Source organism: Serinus canaria, chromosome 8 (assembly GCF_022539315.1).
Source record: "Serinus canaria isolate serCan28SL12 chromosome 8, serCan2020, whole genome shotgun sequence".
NCBI lineage: Eukaryota > Metazoa > Chordata > Aves > Passeriformes > Fringillidae > Serinus > Serinus canaria.
Window position 1 is genome coordinate 4,765,443 of NC_066322.1, and position 16,555 is coordinate 4,781,997.

The 16,555-nt window shown below is 54.9% G+C and overlaps 2 protein-coding genes across 7 annotated transcripts; both read right to left on the bottom strand.

Annotated features, from left to right (window-relative positions):
* Positions 1-303: 303 nt before the first annotated feature.
* BSND (barttin CLCNK type accessory subunit beta) lies at positions 304-3,212 on the bottom strand. Its single transcript, XM_009088761.2, has 4 exons — positions 3,036-3,212; positions 1,940-2,019; positions 1,365-1,607; positions 304-586 (listed from the first exon to the last, which is right to left on the bottom strand). Exons 1-4 carry the CDS (start codon positions 3,210-3,212, stop codon positions 304-306), a joined length of 783 nt encoding a protein of 260 aa, XP_009087009.1.
* Positions 3,213-4,591: 1,379 nt separating this feature from the next.
* TMEM61 (transmembrane protein 61) lies at positions 4,592-16,037 on the bottom strand. Of its 6 annotated transcripts, none has more exons than XM_018912483.3 (4): positions 15,878-16,027; positions 11,513-11,579; positions 7,190-7,599; positions 4,592-5,114 (listed from the first exon to the last, which is right to left on the bottom strand). In XM_018912483.3, the coding sequence occupies exons 3-4, from the start codon at positions 7,543-7,545 to the stop codon at positions 4,829-4,831; spliced, it is 642 nt and encodes a 213-aa protein (XP_018768028.1). In that variant the 5' UTR covers positions 7,546-7,599; positions 11,513-11,579; positions 15,878-16,027; the 3' UTR covers positions 4,592-4,828. The 6 variants fall into 6 exon arrangements, with proteins under 6 accessions (XP_018768028.1, XP_030082696.1, XP_018768027.2 ...); XM_030226836.2 differs by lacking the exon at positions 15,878-16,027 and adding an exon at positions 15,722-15,854; XM_018912482.3 differs by lacking the exon at positions 11,513-11,579 and having other exon boundaries at positions 15,878-16,037.
* Between the last annotated feature and the right edge of the window lie 518 nt (positions 16,038-16,555).

Sequence of the window (16,555 nt, forward strand, 5' to 3'; positions counted from 1 at the left end):
AGCACTTAGCCCAGATCCTGCCCAGCCCAGCTTCTCTGTGCCCACCCAAATGGCTCTGGCGAGGGGGCCTTGTCCCATATCCTGTTGAATTCAGGGGCTGGGTGTTCCCCCCTTGTGTCTGGGGGAAATGACAGCCTCCTGAGTGGCTGGGTGTGCACAAGGGGTGCAGCACAGCACAGGGACAGGCAGCATCCTGGGGCCACTGCACTTTTGGGGACAGCCCCCTTTCCCCCAGGCTATGACCTGTGTGTCCCCTCTATGAGGTGAGTCCATGCCAAGTGGCCATTCTTCCCAGGAAATCAATCAGTTTTCAGGCTCAAAAAGGCCATCACTCTCCTTGAGCAGAGCATCCGGCTCCTCCTGGAGCCCGTAGTAGAGATCATCCTCCTTCCCGGCGCCTTTCCGGGGGGCTCGGGGCTGCTCTCCCCTCTCCGCGGAGCCGCTCGGGGGGCCGGGGAGGGTGGAGCAGGGCAGGCTCCGGCTCTGCAGCGTGGGGCTGCCGGGCACGGAGCCCTCCAGCGATGGCGTGTCCATCTCCTCCAGCAGGGACGCCAGCGGGGCATCTCCCGGGGCTGGCCGGGCGGGGCTGCGGAGACACGGGCACACCACACACGGCTGGGCAGGAGGTGCCATTCCCCCCGGAGCGCTGCTCAGGCAGCATCCCGGCTGTGCCAGCATCAACAGACCCCTGGCTGGGTGGCTGGAGGGACCTGGGATGTCTGTCCCTATCCCGGCTCTCGGTGCCTGCTTTTATGGGGACACCTGCCTGCCAGGTTCCTGCTGCCCAGGGGGTGAAATAATGGCTGTCCTAACATTTCCTGAATCTGCAGCTGGGATGGGAAAGCACTGCACCCATCCTACCTGAAGCTACATTATGGTAGGTGCCCAAGTCCTATGCCCTGAGCCTGAACAGTCATCCCTTGCAAGTCATCACTTGCAGAGCCCTCTGGGACCTCCCAAACCAATGCTTGGGCATCATATGTAGCATCTGGTTTGAGGGTGATGTGCTGAGCATCTCATTTCTATCCAAGTCTGACCAGGAACTTTGGAGTTATTCTGGTGAGGGGTGCTGTTTATATTGATAAAATGAAATAAAAGCAAAATGCGAAAACACAAACATCAAAATGCAAATTACAACCAATGGCCATCTAAATTTCCTCCTGGGAAATAATTTGGTTCACAGAATCCTCGTGGGTTGAGACTCCATCCCCAGCATTTAGTGGGGCCAAGAGTGTGGAGGCTCAGTGCTGTGGCCACAGCAAAAACCCCTCTGCATCCTCTCCCCGCCCAGTACTGGGGGTCTGATCCCCCCATTTCACCCCACATCCCACCAGTGCCACCCCAAGCCCACAGGCATCACCTACCCTCTTCCTGCTGCTGTTTCCAGGAGGGGTGCCAGCTCCTGGAGGGGCTCTGCAGCCCTGCCCAGCTCCTGGTGGATCTCTGCTGTGGCCTGCAGGGCTGGCTGGGAGCAGCTGCGGGACCGGGGCTGTGCCCTGCCTGGGGCTAGGGCCGAGCTCACCTCCTGCCTCTGGACCTGCTCGTAGGATGGCAGGCTCTTCTCGTAGGTGCTGCTGGCCTCTGGGTCGGGGCAGGGGGAAACCAAGCTGCAGGCAAAGGGAAAGCAGGGTGCTGAGCAGACCTGGACCCCATGGAGCTGGGAGATGCTCAGGCACATGCACACAGGGCTCCATCACCTGAGGGAGTGGCTTTAGAGGCCACCAAGGCCACGTCACTGCCCACACCAGCAGGGGAGCCAGGGGATGTCTGCAGGAACACCACTGGATGCTCTGCACCCCCCCAGCATCACCCAGGCTCAGCCATGGGGGGGCTCAGGTAGCCCTCACCTCTCCCAGCCTGATCCCTGCCTGGCATTTTGTGTTCCCCAGTGTCAGAGCCTGGCCCCAGGGCACACTCATCCCCCTGCTGTGGGACCCACCCTGTGTCCTTGTGGGGCAGCACCGTGGCTTTGTGGTCCAGGAACCGCTCGGCCTCGAGGTCCGCAGGGACGAATGTTATCTGGGGGAAAGAGAGGCAGAGCCCAGGGGCTGTGCTGGGCATCACAGGGACCCCCGGCCCTCAGAGTGGGGAAAGGGCCAGAGTGTCCCTTCAGATGGGTTTAGGGTCTTTTCCCACCATATTGGGATGTTTTCCTTGGAAAGGGCACTTTTGAGGGAAATCAGGAAGGAATGAATGAGTCCAGCGCAGCTCTGCTCTCAGTGCCTTCCCCTCTGTGGGGTCACACGTGTCCCCAAGCCCAGAGGGAGTCCCAAGGCCCACACATAGGTCAGTGGTCAGGGACCACACCTGCTTGAGGCTCAAGGATCACATCCTTGAGCCTCAAGCATGGTGGCAAAGCCACAAGTCCCTCCTAGCTGGGGCTGAGCTCAGCTTTGAGGGGAGCTGGTTTCTGCTCCACTCCAGTCCCACAGAACACAGCTGCTTTCAGAGGTCCCAGCTGGTCCTGGGTCCTGAGGTGGCTCCCCCACATTCTGGAGGGCAGCCAGGTTGTTGATGGGCCATCCAGCAGTCCCAGATCAGTCCTACAGATGCCCTCTGCTTGGAAAAAGCCCTTTTCTGCCAGAGCTGTTTCCCAGGGCGGGGACGCGTGGCTGTGCTCTATGCCGGCAGTGCCCTCTGCCAAGGAGACTGCCAGCTGAGGGCTGGGCTCAGGGAGCCAGGACCCCCCGACCTCCATGGCCACCACAGTCCCTTCTTGGGAGTCCTGGGAGCCTGCCAAGCCCCGGAGCCCAAGGAAGGGCTGCGTGGGAGAGATGAACACAAGTTTATTTCCTTGGGACCATTCCTGCTGCCTATTTGAAAGCAAAGCCCCAGGTTCAGAGGGTGAAGGAGTCAGGGCACATCCTGCAGGCATCAGCCAGGCACAGACCTCCCAGAATAATTCCCCTTCCAGATTGTTGCAGCTGGCTTCCCCTGGAGAAATGAGGCTGCACATCCACAGCAGCCAAAGCCCCCAAAACCTGGCTGAGCCCTCGAGCTCCCCACAAAGTTCCCAGCAGCAGGAAGGATCCTACCTTTGGGTAGCACTGGCACATGCTCCATGTGATGCCCACGGCTACAAGCAGCACACCCAGGACACAGAAGGTGATGTAGTACTGGGGCTTTTCCATGCTCATGATGAACATGCCCAGCATCACCAGGAAGAAGCCCAAGATGATGAAGCCGTAGCGGAAATTCTTCTCCTCTGCCATGGACTCTGGCTGGGAGAGGCAGGAGGAGAGATTTTGGGAAGCCCGTCCACCTGCTGCCTGCTGAGCACACCTGCAGCACCAGGCAAGGAGTGGTTTCTCTCTCCAGAGGCTGCCAGGAGCTGAGGATCAGCTGCACGTCGAGCTGGTCCTGCCCAGGGCTGAGCCAGCCAGTTTTTAATGGGTTTGTAATGAATGCAAACACTGCCCCGCCGTTCACACTCCAGTGGAGCCACCCGGCACGTGTCCAGGTAACCTTCCCTGCAGGCACGTCAGCCAGACCCACACCTCGGGAGGGGACAGGGGGTAACCTTCCCTTGGGAGGGGACAGGGGGTAACTTTCCCTTGGGAGGGGACAGGGGGTAACCTTCCCTGCAGGCATGCTCAGCCAGACCCACACCTCGGGAGGGGACAGGGAGCACAGTTGCAGGGATGGGGACCCAGAGACCAGTGGTGCTGCTGGGATTTTCCCAGCCCTGGGCACTGGAGCTGGACTCAGTCATAAATCAGAGCTGGTACAGCCCCAGATAGGGGGGATGCCAGGGCCCAGCATGTTCTCAAGGGCTGTGGGGCTGCAACAGGAAAAGAGGAAGAGCTCTGGGGTCTTTTTGGAGACTGGGGGGTTTGTAACAGACCCTGCCTTGCTCTGGATGAGTGCTAAGGCTGCCTCACTGGGCTGTGAAGGAGGAACTAAAGCCAGAATAGGATAGAGTGGGGTTGGTCCACCCAGGGAGAGTAAAGACATTCCTTGTGCCCTGTGTACATTTAAGTTGGAGCTGGGGTGTTAGAAGGTGTTTCCTTCCCACCATACATCCAACAGCCAGATAGTGTTTGCTTTATTCCCTTGATTTATCCCATTGTTTTATTCCCTTGATACACCTGGTTTATGACAAATAATTCTATTACAAACAGTGTTTTAGACGTGGCTGTGGCTCCTCAGCCACTCTGCAGCCCTGCAGGGCCACAGGGGGCCCAGGGCTGCACTGAAATTTGGTGGGATGCAGGACCTGGCACAGCTGGCCTTTCCTCTGGGCAAGGCTGCACACCCAGCCGAGGAGGGCAGGGAGGAGGGGGCTGTGCCACTCAGGATGGCTTTTCCAGGAGGCTGCTGAAATGCCAAATGCACTTGGATGCTCTGAGCACAGGCACGACCCACTGAGCATGGCTAACACCAAATGAAGTGAGGCGTGTGCAGTCAGCATTTAGGGAAACAAGGTGGAAGGGATGGAGACAGGGCTGGAAGGGGCATCCACAGAGAAGTGAATGGGGCAGACAGAGCCGGGATTTCTCTGCCCAGATTCCTCGGTCTGTGCTGCAGATTTATTATCGAGTGGGCAGGCCTGACAGGAGCTCCCCAGGGGGAGCAGGGAATGCAAAGCCTCTGAAACCAGCAGTGCTTTTATTAAAAATATGAAAGCTTTCAAACATGCCAGCTACCCCCGATGCTCTGAACGCACCTCCCGCCGGCCCCACAATCCCCACAGCGCCGGACAGCCGGGCAAGCCGGGCTGACCCTCCCCACTCCTCGCCCACCCTGCTCTCACCCCACCACCAGAGGCTCAGTGTACAGCTCAGGGACCGGGCAGCCCCCGCAGGGTCCCGGCCCGGGCTGGCCCGGCTCAGAGCCCCCGCACGCTGATGTTCTCGTAGCTGGGGGGCGGCGTCGCCTGCGGCTCCTGGGGCTGCGCCGTGTCCAGCCAGGACGGGCTGGGGCGGAACAAGGCGCTGTCGGAGGAGCTGCGCCGCCGGCCGCCCTGCCAGCTCTCGTCCTCCTCCAGGTAGCGATACAGGGGCGGCGTGAGCTCCTCCTTCCTCCCCGGCGGCTGCACATAGGCCGGGGCAGCGTGGGCTGGTCTGCAGGTCAGCGCTTCTTCATAGGTGGGGATGGCACTGGAGTCCCAGGTGCTGCGAGGGGAGAGGGAGAAACCCAGCAGCGCACACCATCAACATCCCAGCACCCAGATGGAGCATCCCAGCATCCAGCTGGAGCATCCCAGCACCCCTGGAACATCCCAGCATCCAACTGGAGCATCCCAGCACCCTTGAAACATCCCAGCACCCCTGGAACGTCCCAGACCCCGCTGGAGCATCCCAGCACCCCTGAAACAGCCCAGCACCCAGCTGGAACCTCCCAGCACTCCTGGAACATCCCAGAACCCAAATGGAACATCCCAGCATCCACCTGGAACATCCCAGTACCTCATTACCTGGAGCACCCCAGCATCCCATCAACCCCATTGTCTGGAGCATCCCTGAGCATGATTAACTCGTGTGCTGGGGAGAGCACATGGGCAGGTTTTGCTGAAGTGTCATGTGTCATGGGGTGACCATACCAGCTGCTTCCTGCCATCCATGAGGTTTTCAAGGGGGTCCCATGGGCAGAAGAGCATCCTCATCCTGCCTAGCCCTTAATTCACCCCCTGCAGAACAGCTGAGGGGGCAGCTTGGCACAAGAAGCTGGACAAGCACCAGGCATCCCAGGTCACCGTGGTCACACCCTGCTCCCATGCCAGCCAGAGCCCTCCCTGCACTGGCCAATCCTGCTGCCACTTCCAGCAGAGTTTTCCTGAGCAAACACAGCTCGTGCACAGGGAAATCCTCTGACAACCTTTGCCCTGCACATGGCCCTGCTTGCAGCAGGTGCAGCCCCAAAGCTAGGGATGCTGTGAAAGCAGCTCATCACTGCAGATGAAAGCCAGCCCAGTGTGCTGGGGAGGCAGCAGGCATGGGAGGGCACAGATGGCCCAAACGAAAAGCCATGTGCTCCACAGGGATGCCTCCATCCTGACCTTGGCAGATCCCTGTCCCAGACAGACTGCCCTGGGCTTCTCTGCCAGGGATTTTGCCAAACAGCCTCAGCTTGCACAGGAATGCTACCTTGGAAATGTGGAGAGGGGGATTTATCCCAGCACAGGATGCTTTGCTGGGGCTGGAGAAGCTGCTGCAGCAGCAGCATTGCCAGGGTGCTGTATCCCATCCAGCCAGGGAGCTGGGAGCTCAGGGAAAGGGACATTCCCCACAGGGGCACAGCTAAGTCCCTCTCTGGGACAAGGGACTCTCCCCAGATACCCAGACCTGCTCACAGGCTCACAGATGCCCAGATGGGCTCTGAAACCCCTGGAGGACCAGGAACGTGCCTCCCACTCCGTGTTTTGATGGTTTAATGCTCTGAAGAGTTTCTCTTCTCTTAGTGCTGCTTTTCCCCAGAGCCCCATTTATGCTGGAGCCAGGATCTTTGCTGTGACCCCATAAGGCAGCACTGGGAAGGGCTGGCTGGCCCTGCTTCCACAGCAGTCTCCAAAAAAAACCCCACCCTTTTCATCTAAAAACTTTTAAATGAAGAAGTGGGAGCAAATCTCAGGCTCACACTGGAAGGTCCAGGGAACCTGGAAAATCAGCAGTGGTGTGCAGGGCAGGGCAAGGAGTCTTTCTATACCATGAAACTGGCTTCATAAAGGACCTTCTGCCTACATTCCTATCTTGATGCTATCCCAAGGATTATTTTCCTTTTTTTTTTTTCTTCCCATTTAACTCCCTTGTAAGAAAGACTTTGCTTCCATTAAAGACCTTATAAACACCCTCATTCTCACAGAGCACTGCAGACCTGCCAGACCAGCCCTGGAGCTCTGAGTGACCCCTCCTCACCCCCACATCTGCCAGAAAACCAATGTATTCTTCTTCTTGGTGGCCCTGCTAAGGAGATGTGTCCCTTGTGATGGCAGGTGATGGCCCTGCAGGGCAAGGAGAGCTGGATGCAGGGCAAGGAGGGGGGGGGCAAGGAGGGGGGGGGCAAGGAGGGGGTGGGCAGGGAGGGCTGACATTAATGAGTAGGAGCATCTGCTCGGGGGGCAGGAGGAGAGCACGGAGCAGTGCTGCTGCCTCTGTGAGCTCACCAGCCAGCAAGGCTGGCAGCGGGTTTAGGCTCTGACCAATCCTCCACCTGTGGCCAGCCAGGTTCCTGGCACGGAAGAGGCTCCCACCTGCAGTTCCACTTCTCTGCAGGCTCCGCCGTGAAGTACTGCAGGTCCCGAGGGAAATGGTACTGGTAGCGCCGGGACACCACCCTGGCGTTGGCCTTCACGGACCACAGGAGGCCGAAGATGAGCAGGATGCCCCCGATGCCGCAGCAGAAGAAGCTGACGGAGCGGAGCAGGGCGCTGGAGGAGGAGGAGGAGGAGGAGCTGGGCACGGCCTCGGCTTCCCGAGGGGGCAGGAGGCGAGCCCCGCTGGCCGAGCCCACCTCGCCGTCACTCCACCAGGCAAAGCAGAGCGTGCCCGTCACCAGCAGCACGGCCCCCGTGATGGTCAGGCCGTAGCGGAACGAGGCGGCTGCCATCCTTCGGCAGGGGGGTTTAGGAGGGGACGAGGGTGAGGCAAGGCATGAGAGAGCCTGCAAGACAAGAAAGGTGCCAGGTTTGAGAGGGAGAAACTCATGGAAGACCTGCCAGAGGAGAAAATGACTGGGTGAGGAGGTCTCCGGGGCTTGCAGTCCCTTTTGCCATTATTGTTATTAATTTATCATCATCATCATCATCATCATCATCATCATCATCATCATCATCATCATCATTATCGTCATCCATCAGAACGGAATCCACCATCTCAGACGGGAAGCCCTTGGGAAGAGCAAGCAAAGTCAGCACCAGGTTGGACCCATAAACTTCCTTGTAGTAACATCTCAATTTTCAAGGAACAGCACAAAGGCAGGATGGACACCCCAGCTCCTGGCACTTTCAGAGCTCTTCTCTTTGGGTTTTATTTCAGATTTCCTCCCAGACCTGGAGGAATGCCAGCTGGGTTTCCTGGGCTTTCAAAGCATGGCTTATGGAAGAGGTTGGAGAGAGGAACATAAATTTAAGATGTCATCACTTCCAAATTATCAATGTGCCCATTTTCTCCTCCAGAACTGATGACATTGGAAAAATCTGCTCAATCTTCATCCGCATGAAGTTTGGTACACAAAACTTTGCTTGCCTGGGTCAGCTCCAGTGCAAACTTTCTCAAGTTCCTGTCAAGATCGATCCTGCAGGAGTTATCACCAGCTTCACCCTCCCTATCAGGGTGGTTTGGGGTTGGTTTGACAACCAAACAGGTGAGCTGCTGGGTGGCCCTTCTCAGCTAAGTGTCACATGCAGAGAGTTTCCCTGGTGCTGGAAAACTTGGGGAAGGGGAACTGGTTTCTGATCTCAGTCCCCATTGCTTTCTCCAGCAAACAGCAGGCATTTGCTCCCTGAGCTTGTGCATCCCCAGCTCCCAACTAACCAGGGAGGCAGACAGGTCTCCCCACGTCCCCTCTGGCCCTTCTCACTGCCCAGCCAGAAGATGCAGGCTCAGCTCCCACTTCTCAGTGGACAAAAAGTTTTGGCCCTGTGGGAATTAAGCACCAACACCCCCAAAGAGATTCAGTCCTGGGTGACTGCACTGTGAAGGTTTGTCATGGTGGCAGTGCCAGTGGAGAGCCTGCACATCAGGGATGGCCAGGACAGAGGAGCTGAAGCAGAGCTTGGACAGATGGATGACCCACACTCAGCTGTCACCTTTGCCTTCATCACTTTGCCTGTGTGTCAGTAACAGGACCACAGTGTGGTGGCTTTGGTCTCCATTCCTCCAGGCAGGGCTCATCTCCTACACAGGGGTCCTAAGTTGCACCCTGAGATCTGAAAGTGCAGAGCCAGAGCCAGGCAGGGAGCAGAAGTCCAGCACGGACTTGGTGCCATCAAGGTCAGGTGGAATTATGTTATTTCAAGGTGTTGTTTATCAGATGGGCCCACTAAATGGAAAGCCAAATTACCTTTTAGTGAAAGAGGCACTACCTGATCTAATCAACATTTAATGAATGAATCTGATGAGAAGTGAGATTCAGGAAAGCTGCAGGAGTGGGAGCCCCAACAGCTCACTCCAGCTTTTGTCCCAGGGTCACAAGCCCAAAATGCCACCTGGGCTGGCTGTGGCCAGTGGTCATCAACTGTGGCCACGTCCTGGGAAGGCAGTCCTGTTCCTGGGCTGGGAGAAGGCAGAGCTTCCCTCTGTAATGGGGGGCATGTTTGGATGCTCCCTCCTGAAAGGCAGGGGCTTGGCTGAGCTGAGATGGAGAAGAAACTGTTGGAGATAGTGTTAGATGCTGTCAGGGATCAGCATCCCCAAACCATCACTGAACATGAGCAGGACACAGCAGAAGAGCTGGACTCAGGTTGCCTTGCCTTTCTCAGGAGAGCACAAGGACCCCACTGACCTGAGAATGCAGCTCCTTTGGACAGCAATGCATTTTCAGGTAGAAATTTCAGCATGTTGTTCAGAGAAAAAAAATCACCCAAAAAGCCCCTACAGCAAAGCTCTCAATCCAGCTGTGTGGAAATGTCAGGTCACTCCAAACTGAGACTGGACTGAACCTGCAGCAAGAGTTGGAATGTTCACCTCCTGCAACAAACACTCTCCTCATTCTGGGGTCAGACTGGTGAGGTTTGGGAGATGCTCTGAATGCCCCGGTGAGATTTAGGAGATGCTGTGATTCCCCTGCCTGGGCACGGGGAATTTTGCAGCCTCCAACACTGAGCACATCTGGGAGAGCTGGCAGCGAGGGGGAGGAGGAGGGAAGGTGGAGAAGCCTCCGATGGAGGAGCCTCTGGGAGGTGATGGATTGACAGCTCGAGAGAATAAACTCTTCCCTCTCTTGACGAGCCCAGCGCAGCGCAGGGAGCTCCCCCAGCCTCCCCGCACGGGCGGGGGCAGCTCCGCCGCGCTGGTGACATCGCCACCGCTGGGTGACATTGCCACCGCACCGTCCCCGTGCCAAGCCCCCTCTCGGGCTGCCACAGCTCTCCCGAGCCTCTCTGAAAGACCCACGGTGTTTTCTCAGCACACCAAGCGCTGGAAGAAGAGCCTGAAGGAGCAGGGAGCGAGGTGCGAGGCTGGGGCAGGACCCGAGGCTCCCGCAGCCTCTCCGGCTCCACTCCCGGGGCACTCAGCATCTGCACAGCAGCTCTCCCTCCCCAGGAGCATTTCCAGCACAAGTTTTCACAGAGCCACAGCAATTGCTGACTCTCAAACAGCCTTCTCCGCTCTCCGACCCTCCCTGACATTTTGTTCTGACCAGTCTCCTGCTCTGGAATAGTTTTCCGGGGAACAGATTTCCACGTTTCATGTACAAACAGATAATGTTGATAGTTTACATAGTTCCAGGGAGCCGCTGAGAATAGCAGCCCCCATATAAAGTTATGCAGATGGTGATTCATAGGGTCTACTAAGCATTACTCAGAAAAACCCTCTTTTCAAGCAACACGAGAAAAGAAAAGAGTCTTGAACCTCTCCCACCGCCATCAAGCAGAAATCCACCTCCACACCCGTCCCTCCACGGCACTTACAGACCGTCCTTCCGTGCGGGGCTGGAGACCTTTAATCACAGCGGAAGAACGCCGGGCAGAGAAGCACCAAACAAAGCGTGAGCGTCTTTAGGGACATCCCTTCCTGCCTTTATCCAAATTTGCTATTTTGTTGTGACAGTGAGCGTTTGCTGCCCATTCAAAGCAAAGTAACACTGATTCCTCGGAAGAGCTTCCAAGAACTCCGGTGCGCTCATCCTCCCGAGGCAGGTGCGGACAGAGCAGAGCCCGTGTGTCCCCTCAGCCGGGCTTCGGGGCCGTGCCTGAGCCCCGCGTCCCCTCCCCGGCGGTGGCCGTCCCCGAGGCACCCGTGAGCTCTGTCCTTGGGCACAGCGCAGGGCCGAAGGGTGCCCATGTTCCCCCCCGTGTCCCCCCGTGTCCCCCCGCCGCGTACTCACCGCCGCCGGCAGCCCCGCTCCGGCCGAGCGGCGGCTCCGCCGAGCGCGGCCCGCGGGGCGGGCGGGGCCGGGGGCGGGCGGGGGGCGGCGGCGGCTCGGGGCGGGCAGGGACCGGAGCTCCCTCCCGGCATTGCACGGCACGGCACGGCACGGTACGGTACGGAACGGCGGCTCCCGGCTCCCCGCAGCACGCTCCCGTTCCGTCCCGTCGGAGCGCGGCGCTCCCCGGAGGGAGTCGGGGATGAGGAACTCGGGAGGGTCCCCTGCGGCTGGGACAGCCCTGCGCTGGGGACATCACTGCTGTCCTATGCGTGGGACACCCAGGCTGGATCGCTGCCCCAGCCTTGCTTTGTGACCACTTCAGTTCTCCTCACCTCTGTGTCAAACCCTTATACTGTCCCTTTTCCTCGTCCATGGAATTAGAATGGTTCGTTTTTGAAGGATTTTAAAGGCCGTATAGTCCAACCTCCCTGCAAGCAGCAGGGAAATCTTCAACTAGACCAGGCTGCTCAGAGCCCCATCTCACCTGGCCTTGAATGTTTCCAGGAATGGGGCATTCACCACTTCTCCATGCTAGTGTTTCGTCAACTTCACTGTAAAAAAAAAAAAAATTCTTTATAGCTAACCTAAATCGATCCTTTTTTAGTTTAAAACCGTTGTCCCACAGCACTCAGGACACCTGGATATTAAACAGCTGAGGGTGCTGTGATCTGAATTTCAGGATGGTCGGTATGACAGCATCTGGATTCAGGCACAATTCCTCATCACAGAGCTGGAGGGAGATTTGATCAAGAGCTGCTGTGCTGTGCTGTGGCTGTACATCTCACATATCCACACATCCCCAGATGCACCACACTGCCCTTGGGCTACAGCTGAGCATCACTGATGGGCAGAGCCATTCCTATGGATACCCTGGGCTGCTGCTCCTGTACTGCTTGGAGCTCCTCATCTCACCAGCTCAAAACCAGCTCAAGGTTTACCTGCACGTGCTGCAGGGACTGATGCAAAGCCCCGCTGTGGAATTCACATCTGCTTCACATGTGATCATAAGGCACTCAGCCCAGCTGAGAACTTGTGGGTGTACAGCTCCATTTACCTGCAGCCACTGTGGAGATTTACAAATGGCAAACTGAGGCACACAGAGGGCTGGCTCACACAGGAGTGGCCCTGCAGCAGGTTGGGTCTCCATCCAAGAGGAGCATGGGGCAGGACGCCCCAAGGCCAGCACCCAGTGATGTGGGAGCATTGTGAATCAGCAGTCACCCTGCTGAAGGACAATAAGACAACTTTTTCTGCTCCTTACCTGCTCAGATATTGTATTTAACTGAAATTGGATTGTCAAACAGCATCTGAAGCACTTCAGGATGGTGCCAGTGCATGGCTCCATGCTATTCCCAGCACAGGGCTGCAGAGGGAGATGGCTTTGTGGCAGCACACTGGTTTTTCAGCCCCATAACCACCTCCAACCTTCTGCCTTGCCCAGAGATCTGGTCTGCAGGCAGCCACAAACCCATGACAAATATTCCACCACAAGGTAGAGGCTGGAAGTGCTGAGTGCTACCAGCATCTCTGCTTAGCAGCACCTTGGCCAAAATGTGTTTTCCCTCTCTAAGCACTTTCCTGCAGGTGGACAAGGTGCTGAAACACAGGGCACAGGGAAAATGCTTCTCCAGAATAAAGACTGAATATCTGGGCAAAACATGTGAAACATCCCATGTACAGTGAAACTGCAGTGGAGAAAACAAGGAGATATAAAAGACAGTTACAGCCCCTGCAAGAACAAGAACAAAGGAGAAACGGGGAAGGAGATTGTTCCAGTAATTGCCTCCCCCAGGTAAGGATGCTGAGCCTGAGCAACGCTGCTGGCACAAAAAAAGTGCTGCTTTTTGATTCATTGTTCACCTAATTTTGCTGCTGCAGCAAATCACATGTAAAATAGTGCATGTCACTGTATAATCAAGATAAATAAGCCAACTTTTTCATTGGGGGGGGTGTGTGTGTGCAGATGCATGCACTCTCTGCCCTGTCATGACAGGATGGGTGATACCAAGAGCACCAAGCCAAGAATGAATTTGGATGCACCAAGCCCAGAGCACAGGCTCCCTGCCAGAATCCTTATTTGTGGCACCTAGGCCAGGCCACAGTGATCCCTTCAGTGATTTGGCACACAGGACACTCATCCCATGCCCAGCTGCCCCCAGCAAGCACCCCCTGTGACAGAGTCACTAAAGATCCACTGATGTGCCTTCAGGGGTCACATCTCTGCAGCCACAAGGTGTCCATGTTGTCCAGATCCATGGAGAAGCTGTTCCCAGGGGCTGGCACACCTCGTGTTTCCCTGCATGCTGGGTACAGCCTGCCATGAGGCTGCAGCACACAGCCATGAGGATGTGCAGATGAGAGGGAGTTCCTGCATCCAGCACGTGGAAAGCAAAGGAGAAACCTCCTGCTGTTTATCTTTGCCTTCATTTGCATCTTCTTAAAATGCCTAATTAGTCGTGCTAGTTGATATACTGGCTCAGGCACTCCTACTTAATCCAGTCAGCAAACCCAGCCTTTGGAAATATTTGTCCTACATCTTCACACGAGGCAACATTCACCAGTGTCCTTTGGGGTTGAACCTGCAGCTGGACATAGATCTCAGTGGAGGTCCTGCTGCACGGGCAGCTGCAGGGTTTGGGAGCCCTCCTTTGTGGTCTCCATCAGGAAATGCCAAGCATTTGGATGTGAAAGGGGATCAGCCCCCTGACCTCAAGGGGTGTGTGGTTTTTTGGCTAGTTCACCTAGAAGTACTCCTTCTGCAGACCAGCTGTGGTTTTGACCCAAGACTTTATTGAATGCCAAAGTCCTTTTTGTGCCATAATATGTGCTTTGTAATATATCTTAATATTTACTTCCAATGGCTTTACTGAGTTTGAGTTATAATAGGAGAACAAGATGTGTATGAAGTTGTTTGATATCAGTTTCTGTTGTGGTTCCCTCACTAGCTATGTCCATCATCTAGGAGCCACTGGACCCAAAACCTCCGAGTGTTTTAAAGCTTAAATGTTTGCTTACTCAACTGTAATGATATCCCAACAAGCAGCCTGTAAATCTGCACCACACTGAGGAGCACAACTGTGGTGGAAAGTTTTGGAAAGGGACTGGGAAAGTAAGGATAGCATTGTCCACAGAGGGATTTATGGACAAGCAATGTTCTCAAATTCCTTCAGCTCCTTGTCTGGGACTTGTGTCAGTACAGGAGCACCTGGCTGAGGTGCCAGCTCCTCTAGGGGCTGTTGTGTAGGGAAATGGGTGTGATAAATCTTTGGCTTTCTTGTAAGGGAAATTTCTGTGTGGCAGATGAGGACATAAGGATCTTCCTAGGGGCTTTCCAACAAAACCTGCAAAGGATTTGAAATTTGCCCAACAAGGGGTTGGGGGAAGAAAAGAGTTAAATCCTGATGCCTCAGCCTTTACTCAGACAAAATTTTCCTGAGCACCTGGAGATTTTTGCCTCGGGGAAGCCCCATGTCTGAGCTCTCTTTCTCCATGAAGAGGCACCACGGCTGTGTTACACGTGGGTAACCCACCATGCAGCGTGTTTTACATGCCACAGCTGCTGCAGCTCTGCTGGAGTGTGAGCTGCAGTGAGGAAACATTGATTTCCAGCCCTGTAGGCTCCTCAGTCAAGCCTGATGTCAGTCACATCTATCACACCTGAGCAGAGAGAGAGCTATGGCAGACATGCCCTGGCTGCTGAAGCACAGCAGCAGCTTGCTGTACTCCACACATTGGATATCTGAGCTTGAAGCTCCTGTGTATCCTTGATTCCAAATGCTGATGTTCAAAGAAGCAGAATTTTGATTAAACACAAAACTGGCTAAATTTGCTTCCCAAACTCAACACAGCTATGCTGACATCCCCAAGACCTGGTGCTTCTCCATGTCTCTGCTGCATGCAGCTATCACAGAGCTCTCCAGGGAACAGGGAATGGGTTGGGCTTTGTTTATTTTTCAGCACAAAAACGCAAAAGAGAAGCTCAAAGCAGCATTAATTACAAATTTTAGAGGACAAGGGTGGAGCAGCCATCTAGCTCTTCTGCTTGGCACCACATGTGAAGCCCTTGGTGTCCAACACACATCTGTCCCAGCTGTTCCACAGCTGTTTTCCTTTTCCAATGCCCCTGCATTATCCCACTGCCTGCCTTGGCATCGGGCTGCCCACAAGCACTTGTTCACATCAGTGTGCTGTGCTGGGAGGTGGCTGAGGGCTAAAATGCTGCCAGCAAAACTTGCAAACATTTTGTTGGAAGCATGACAGCCTGGGGAGAGACACAAGGAAGGCTGAGAGGAGGAGGGTTTCGAGGTTTCTTAAAGAATCACCAGCTAAGGTATCAGCAAAAACAGATTTAATATAAAAGCGACAGCACAACGAAGTTTGTTGGCAAGGTTCACTCTATTACTTATTAATGCTTAAAGCACAGAGAGAAAAAAAGCAAACAAAAATCCAATGTCAATCAATCCAAATTGATAGAAACACAACATTATCTTTGTGAAGGCTGGGCTGGGGAGGGGGAGACAAAAGGACAGGAGGATAAAAAGGAATACATCCAAAAGGCACAACAGCTCTTCAATAAACAACATTTAAACTTAAGAGCACTTAAACCTAACAGATTTAGTTTATGCTGTCAGTTAAGCCAAACAATACAGCAAAGGATTCATATAGGATTTACTACACCACAAGAGTAACTTACCCACAGGCCTAACTTCCTTCCAAATGGAAAGTACTTCAGGATAGCAACATTCCCAGGACACTTGAGGTAGTAATGCACACTTGCATGCACGATGACATAAAGAGTCTCTGCGAGACACCTGTAAGGAATTCCCTTCTAATTCAGTGAAACACTCACCTGGGATGCCTTTGGTGCCCTGCTGTGCCCAAAAGCCTGTCTGCTTTCTTCACAGCTCATCTGTAACATCAGCTGCTGACCCAGCAAGAGCTCTGTGATTTCTGCCCGCACACCTTGCCTCGCTTTAACCCAGAACATTTACATCTCCTTACACGGGTTTCTAGGTAACTGAAGACAATTTGAAACCCTGCAAGAAATGACAGGAGGTGAGTTTGGGGAATAACAGGCTGCAGCTTCTCTGTAATGGCATTAAAAGAGTCAGAGGATACCAACACTCATCTCCAGTGCCACAGCTCCCTCAATGGGGAATTTGCCTCGCACTCTGGTTAGCTCTGTGGTGTGAGGCTCTGAGGAGACCCCACTCCTGATGTTCTCCTGATTTCTGCCTGAAAGGAACAGCACTAGCAGGAGATTTCTCCTATGGAGGTTTACGAGCAGGTTGCTCCCATCTCTTCCGTCGGTCTGTAAGAGAAAAACTGACTCAGTACTGACTTGGAAGAACGAGGGGGATGTGAATGTGAGTAACAGGCATTTGCAAAGATGCATGTGAAGACACAACTGGAAGACATTGCCTAAGTTAGCTACCTTCAGACTGAAAAGAAAGGTTTCAATTTACCATTGGCAGATGACTTAGATCAGCACCTCAGACTGCAACAGGACCTCACAGAAAGCACCCAT

What these genes read in the sequence shown, in the direction of transcription:
- BSND (XM_009088761.2), bottom strand. Translation starts at nt 3,212, where the DNA reads ATGGCAGAGGAGAAGAATTTCCGCTACGGCTTCATCATCTTGGGCTTC. An exon ending in TGTGCCAGTGCTACCCAAAG is followed by an intron (nt 2,020 to 3,035) that starts GTAGGATCCTTC and finishes TCTTTCCCCCAG; the next exon opens with ATAACATTCGTCCCTGCGGA. An exon ending in GAAACAGCAGCAGGAAGAGG is followed by an intron (nt 587 to 1,364) that starts GTAGGTGATGCC and finishes GTGTCTCCGCAG; the next exon opens with CCCCGCCCGGCCAGCCCCGG.
- TMEM61 (XM_018912482.3), bottom strand. Translation starts at nt 16,015, where the DNA reads ATGTTCTGGGTTAAAGCGAGGCAAGGTGTGCGGGCAGAAATCACAGAG. An exon ending in GGGCACCAAAGGCATCCCAG is followed by an intron (nt 7,600 to 15,877) that starts GTGAGTGTTTCA and finishes CTTGTCTTGCAG; the next exon opens with GCTCTCTCATGCCTTGCCTC. An exon ending in GCAGAGAAGTGGAACTGCAG is followed by an intron (nt 5,115 to 7,189) that starts GTGGGAGCCTCT and finishes CTCCCCTCGCAG; the next exon opens with CACCTGGGACTCCAGTGCCA.